This window comes from Microchirus variegatus (genome assembly GCF_963457635.1).
Source record: "Microchirus variegatus genome assembly, chromosome: 9".
Classification (NCBI taxonomy): Eukaryota; Metazoa; Chordata; class Actinopteri; order Pleuronectiformes; family Soleidae; genus Microchirus; species Microchirus variegatus.
Window position 1 is genome coordinate 9,931,399 of NC_139810.1, and position 7,606 is coordinate 9,939,004.

At 41.4% G+C, this 7,606-nt stretch overlaps 1 protein-coding gene across 1 annotated transcript; it reads right to left on the reverse strand.

Moving 5' to 3' along the window:
• Positions 1-249: 249 nt before the first annotated feature.
• LOC310932359 (kelch repeat and BTB domain-containing protein 12-like) lies at positions 250-7,209 on the reverse strand. The gene is made up of 10 exons (XM_083895666.1): positions 7,062-7,209; positions 6,285-6,461; positions 5,987-6,168; positions 5,697-5,829; positions 5,093-5,326; positions 4,646-5,004; positions 4,116-4,389; positions 2,267-2,414; positions 1,982-2,179; positions 250-912 (listed from the first exon to the last, which is right to left on the reverse strand). The coding sequence occupies exons 2-10, from the start codon at positions 6,453-6,455 to the stop codon at positions 764-766; spliced, it is 1,848 nt and encodes a 615-aa protein (XP_083751792.1). The 5' UTR covers positions 6,456-6,461; positions 7,062-7,209; the 3' UTR covers positions 250-763.
• Positions 7,210-7,606: the final 397 nt, after the last annotated feature.

Consider the following 7,606-nt stretch of genomic DNA (forward strand, 5'->3'; position numbering starts at 1 on the left):
ACATAAATTACCATCAATAAAATTTACATGTTTTCATTGTACATAGCTTAATACCCACAGGACTGAAATGAGCTAATTGTTTTCCAATCTGATGCCATGATATCTGTCATCTGTTTGATACAAGTGAGGTTTGTCCATGAAGAGAACACTTCTCCAAAGTGCAACAGGTCATCGATTGTCCACTTTCTTTAATCAGCACCATGTTATGTCCCACCTGCCAGGTGGATAGATTATTGTAGTAAAGGTGTAGCGCTCACCAATACAGGTTGTCACAAAATTTGACTAAGCATTTTCTTTGCATACAGGAAATCTTACATGGAAGCCAAAACAAAAGTATAATACAATACAGTACAATGTGGGCATATTATATCATTATTCTCAGACAGATGACAAAATCTTAATTAAAGAATTACAAATATTTTCTTAACTTTACCCCAGCAGTGAAAGATGAGAAAATCTATTTTCTTTGATGATCATATGGGTAATTTTCCAAAAATGGTTTGTAACAGAAACTTTACTTGTTGGTTGACTGGTTGTAAATGACAGCTCTTTGCTCTTAAATCTAAAAGAACACATGCAGTTTTGCTTTTCTGTTGTTGATTAATATGGCAGTCAACAACTAGAACATTGGTTATTGATACATGTTCAAATTCCAAAGTCAAGCCAAGTTTGGATAGTGCTGCATGAGTTTTAGCAGACAGAAGCTTATGTCCAACATATCCTGGCCTTTTGCTGTGTTGCTCAGAGGTTGGGAGGTGAAGCATTAGTGTGTGACGAGGTTTCGAGGGTTGAGGTTAGCCACAAGACAGACGTCATAGCTGTCGTGCATGGCTGCTCGTCTTTCCACCACTGTCCACACATTGTCCGCAGGATCTAGTTCCAAAATCTCCTTGGTGATGATCTCATGACGGCCTGCAGCCCAATCGTGAGAGAAAGTGCGTAAATTGTGGCAAACCAAAATCTAATTTCCTGAAACAGTGCCTCATCAGTAAGCTGGCATTCCTTAATTCTGATGCAGATCTAGAGCGATTGTGCAACTACAGGCATTTCAGCTAGTAAATACAAACTCACCACAATATTAAACTAATGGTGGCCCAGAGCAGGGTCACAAGGATGGTACATTCCCACTCTGGGATTATGATTGCCCTATTTAGGCCTCCCTACCAGAGTCAGAGGGTTATCAAATGGAAATTATAGCTTTAGTTGGTGTCATTGGGGGATTAAAGAACAGGCCACATAACTGGAACAGAGCTTCTACGTGTGGTAAATGGGACAATATACCATGACATAAAAGATTGTAAGATTGTACTCAGTGTAATAGAGGCACAACATTTTGTTTTGGGAGATATAATTTGTAGATAGTTTATTAAATAAGTTTAAATTATTTAATTAATTTTAATTATTAAATAAATTAAAAAATAGCTCAATTGTGCCAATAAATATTGAGTTAAATCAGTGTAAAAAACCAAAGAAGAAGAAACTTAATTGAGTACTTATTTTTTCAAAAGTTTTGGTAATTTACCAAAATGTAAATATTTGAGTTGATTTAATCTGCACTTAATAATATCAATATCAATATCTCAGTATCTCAATCCTAATATTTAAGTTCTGAAAAAGATTGGCTGTCCTTTTTGAGTTAACCGTTGAGTTCTGCTAACTTGTCAGGGTTTACAGTGAGTTGTCCTTCTCTCCATATCATTGTAAGGTTGTGTTACTTTGTAAAATGCATTGTGATAATGTATATGTCATGATTTGGTCCAACACAGAGCTACAAAGTTGTCATAAACACAAGTTTGGTTTTAGTCAGAGCTCAGACTTGACCATGTGTACCAGTCTGCACAAGTAAACTTACTGATGGACACAGCACTGGAGCAAAAACTCCTGTGTACCATGATGTAAAAAATGTTGCAGCAAACATTCCTGTTTTCAGTCCCTCACACTACCAAAAAACCAACCTGAACCATCCCTTTAAATAACTGACCTGCTCCCTTGTAGTGTCCACAGAGGTAGAGCTTTCCATCCACCACTCCCACATTAGAAGAGTTGGTTCGGAGCGAGAGCAGAGACGTAGGCAGGCTCGGCCCTGCTCTCCAAGTGTCTGTGTCTGGATTATAGATCTCCACAGAGCTCAGACAGCAACGTGATTGACCGCGGTCTACTCCATTACATCCTATACCACCTGCAGGAAAACACATAATCTGGGCTTGTCCACTCTCATTCAAAGTAAAACAGATACAGCATGAAGTCTTGCAGCATGGCGCCTGACCTAATATGTAGATTTCTCCATTGAGGACAGCTGTGCCGCAGCGGTACCTGGAGTACTTCATCCGAGAACGCTCTGTCCACCTGTCCTTGCTTGGGTCAAACTGGAATATGCGGTTACTCAGCTTGTCCGGCTCGTCGTCGGGATGATCCTGAAGGACAGGGATTTAAGTCAGAATGTAGAAGGAGATAAGAACTGAGAAGTAGCCCTGGATAAAACCAACGTTACCATGTGTATAGATGGTAACTTAAATTCATCCTATTCTTATTCATTGCACCAATCAAGGACACCAAAGACTGCAATTCTCATAGTGAATTTGAAAAATTCTGCAATACACACCGAGCCTCGCTCTCCCTCTCTCATTTATTACATTTATTTGTGTCTCATAAATACACATCACTGACTATTTCCTTTCTTTCTTTCTCATGCATGAGAGTCCCTTTGCCTCCAGAGTCCCAGGAATTGTGGTTGCACTGGGACCACGCTTGGCCATCACTGTCACGGCCTTGCCTCATATCAGCTTCTGCTGTTGTCACAATACTCCTCTGCTATGAAAGGTTATGGCTTTGACCAGTGAGCATAACTCAAAAAGTAAAGAACTGATTTCGATGGCATTATCTGGGGATGTAGGTTATGAACCAATGACAAGATTACTTGATTTTGGGTGGTGACCTGATTGACGATTTATTTTCCTAAATCAAAGTTAATCTTTGAAGATAGAGAAGTGTATTGACACTGGGAAACTAGGTGGCTTTGATGGAGGTTTGTGATCTCTTAGTGTTCTCTTTAGCATCCATTGTTCTACTGTTATTGTATGTATACTGTAATACATCATCACATAACACTGTTATTGTTATAAATGTATACAATATGTTTCTCTTGATCTGCTCTACATGCACGTCATACCTAGTGCATCTGTTATTCCTTCTCTCAGGATCTTCCTTACTGAGTTTGTGTCCAGAAATATCATATTTCTTTCTGCTGCTCTTTAGGACCCCTAGTGGCCCAAACAAGCTCCATGTTTGCTCATGCTTGCAGACCAACTTTTAATTCTGTGACAGGTGAAACTTGTAAAGAAAATTTATCCCAGGATGATCCTGTGTGGTGACCTCTGGATCATTCCAGGGTTTCTGGTGCAATCCAACAAAAACTCCTTCTCTAATGCAACCTCTCTCTCCTTCATTGCCTCCCTGACACCATCGTGGGATCAGTGAGTTGTTTGATTTGCTTTTTGCCTCCCAGCACATAACAATCTGTTTCCAATACTTCATCATTATCAACTCCAATGTGGTATTTATGGTTTTTGGATTATATCAGACAAAGTTTTCTTTTTCTAATTGCAAATCTAGGGATTTTGACTTTTGATTGACATAGTGTTTCATTTCAAAATACCTGCTTCCTGACAGTCTAATAGCAAACAAAGGCTTCAGTTTTATGATTACAGTTGAGCCAATTTTATTTATTTTTTACTTTTTCAGTTTATACCCTGGATGCATTGCCTTTTCTTACAAACTCCAATTTAATCAGAATATTTCTTAGCTCACAGCAGCAGAGTAGCACCTCAAATTAGCAGCTCTTAATCATCCATTTTCTACTGCTTTATCCTCCCACACACACACGGCACAGCATGCAAACTCCATGCAGCAAGGCCCTTGTTTCAACCAGGGCAAGAACCTGGGTGTCCTGTTGCAAAGGCAAGAGTGCTACCGACTACACCAACTGTGTGGTCCTGTACTAAAAAAAAATCAGAAATCAGAACCAAATTTCACAGAGAGATTCTGAACGATTCCCTTGTCTACTGACTATCCCTCTTCTCCACCCAACCATATTAACTGGCACGTGTGTGTCGTACCTGTGGTGTCCAGCCGCCGAGCACATAGAGATGCTCCTTCAGGCTCACAGCGCTGTGGCAGGCTAAAGGAAGAGGCAGAGGAGCAAAGCCGAGCCAGCTGCCTCCTCTTTTCAGCGACCATCTCTGCACATTGTCGGTGATGATGTAGTGACCGTGCACTTTCATCTGACCTCCTATCATGTAAAGACCGTCGCCCAGCTGCCCTAATGCGTACATGTCTCTGTACGCTGCCGAGCACAACTCCACCCAGCTGTTCTCCTCTGAATGATCGTACCTGGAAGAAAGAAAAGCAGACGAGTAGCTTGAGTCTGGTTCTGTTAGAGATTTCTTCTTCTGTTAAAAGGGAGTTTCTTCTCTCCACTGATGCCTAGTGTTTGCTCATTGTGTGAATTGTTGGGTTTCTCTGCTTTGGATGATGTTGTCTATGTACAGTGCCTTGAGATAATGTATGTTGTGATTTGGCGTTATACAAATAAAATTGAATTGAATTGAATTGAATGTGAACTGGCCATTTAAAAAGACTCACACACCTGTAGATATCCACCCTCTTCACCCTGTGTTGGTCAACGGCTTCAATGGCAACCACTATGACATTGTCTCGTGTCACTGCTCCTGTAGTGATCTGCCCCACATCTCCACAGGCCCTCAGTGGAGACGGGAGGTAGCAAGTCTTTCTTCCATGGGGGGCAAAGCAAAAACTGAGGTCAGCAAGTCCCCCACGGCGGGCAGGCACTCCCTCCTTATTAACCCCACCCAAACAGAGCAGGAGATCAGTGGCCTCCATGCCGTAGCGGAGAGCTGGACGAGGTGGAACTGACATCTCACAGAGACCTGAGGTCTGAAGAGCGGCATCAATCATCCCAAAGCACTCAGCATCCCGCAGCAATACCTGCAACATTTGTTCAGGGGAATTATATTCTCAGTCCACTGATCCTCAGAAAATGAAAAGAGTCACTTCTCAGCTTATCTCTTCTCACCGGGTTTCTCCTCCTGGCTTTTCTGAGGAATCCAGGGCCAACGAGCTCCAGCCGCACACGCCTTAGTAACTCCACAGCACAAGCTTCACTATGAGAGTCTCCTCTTCTCTTCTCCACCCAATGCAGCACCAACTCCAGCACGACCTCCTCCTGTGTAATGTTGAGGTCATCTGAACCCAGCAGATCCCCAAGACTCTGGGCATCCAGGTCTAGGACCTCTTCTTCTTCACAAACCTTCAGAGAGCAGGATTAAGAAGGAGGCAAATGGGCTGATAGTGAGTTATAGAAAATCCAAATCTACAGTGTAGACCATATGTATGTATATATATATATATCTGAAGGGGTACGAAACTGTGAAAAGTTTGGGAACCACTGGTGTAGACAAATCATTCCCACAGACTGGTTCAATTTTCTTCCAACCTTCCAACCTTTTACAAATGTAATAAAATAATGGGTATTACTGAAATGGGCTAAAAAATAGTCAGAAACATTATGCTCAAAATTGCTCTTGTCATGATTGTATTGAAGCTCTATGTCATGGAATGCCTCTTGTCCAATCAGAATATTTGGTCAGAACTGGTGTATGACCTGTTTTATTCTGTACCTGTGTGAAGTGCTGGCATAGGTATCTGTAGGCATTGTCGGCCAAACCTGTGGCACCCAGGTTTTTGGCCCAGTGGTACAGACCAACACAGTTGGAGGGGTCCATGCAGGACTCCATGTGGCGCTGACACTGTCTGAATAGTAATCACAAGGAAATAATGTTTATCTTTCATTCAACCATGCTTTAAAGATGCAGTTACATGCTAAATGAGATGAGTGGCAATTAATTAATATCAGGTCTTTTCAATCTTAATTTATTAAATACTGAGCTAATAATCCCTGCTATGTTACTTGAAGGCTCCGTCTACATGGAGCAGGAAGGCAGCAGCAGCCACTCCCTGGATGTTGTTGTTGGTAAGTGGGAGTTCAGCCTGGTACATGTAGCCCAGGAGCAGGTCCAGACTGTGAGCAGGAGTGTCTCTGAGAGGTATCTCTCCTCCCCGCGTCTCCTTCAGACCACATGTAAACATGGCCTGGAAACAGCAGTTAACCAAAATCATGGAGTATGAAACACATGAAGAATCACTTGTGTTTGGATCATCTTAACCCTGCATGAGGGCTCTTCACCATCTGTGCATGGTCACTTTACCTGGAAGTAAGGGCTGAATGCAGACAGCACCACCTTGTGGCAAGGAAAGGACATACCCTCTGCTAGGAGCACCACATCAGTGAGCTCCTCGGCAGCTCTCATCCTCTCCAACTGCCTGAGCAGAATTGAGCCATGTTCTGCCCTAGCAGAGTCCAGAAGCTCCATGTCCATGACCTCCTGATATGGGTATGGAAGAATAAAAGGTTTCATTCTGTGGCTGGTTTGGATGAGTATCATTGTAGCATATACTGTAGTAGTAGAGACAGAAAGCAAGACAGCAAAATTCTGTCTACCTTTACATTTAATCATTAGGCAGGTGGTTTATTCAATGTGCCATACAAGGGAACAATGGATTACGGTTACAGTGTAATAGGAAATATATATAACATACTCATAACATGTCTGTGTTATGGGGTTGGGTTACACCAGGGGCCTCAAACTCAAATGATCTGGGGACCAACAAACTTCTAGTGTGGTCAACAGTTGGCTGGTCAAGAAAAAGTCCAACAGATTTGGGATTTGTTTTTTCAATATGGAATAATTTATAGTTGATAATATAAATTGATTTTGCATCATAAACATGCTTATGATGCAAATTGAATCTATAAATAACGAGAGACAGGAACAAAATAGAAATAAAAAGTACATGAATAATAACCAGTTGATGTGCTTACATTCATACACAGGCCTCTAACTTCAATGCAGCATAGGTACAGGCAGCTTGAGCAGTAGCATGCCTTTGGCTAATGCTAACACAGAGAAAACAGCCAATCATACCAGTGGTGTCTCGACGCTGTCCGGGGCCAAGATTGAGAGGTTTCTGTAATTTGCAGCTGTCTTTAAAACTTAAACCACTCTTTGCCTGCTGTTTATTTTTTTATATAATTTATTTTGCTAGCAGGTCTGTCTTGTGGCCTGTTCTATTTACTGCCTGTGAGTGGGGGCTGCGTCATGCTCAGTGGCGAAGAAGGTTTAAAATAGACCTGCTGTTCAGGTTTCTGAGAGTCTCTGAGCTAACAAAACCTTCAACCAGTTTAAAATGCAAATGTTTCCAATCGATTAGACACAACAAACAAACAAACAAACCAAAAATCATTTGATCAGTGAACTTAAAGGATAACTCATTGCATTTCATTTGTAGTTTGGAACTTGTAATTTACAAGTTCAGGAGGCAAACGCAGAGATTTTATTAAGTGAGTCTTGGCTAAAATCTGGACTAAAATCAGATGTGGAATTAAAAAACAACAACATTTTAATGAGATGAGATTCAACTTTATTATCATTACCCAAATACAAGCATCAGGTAACAAAATGCTGTTTTG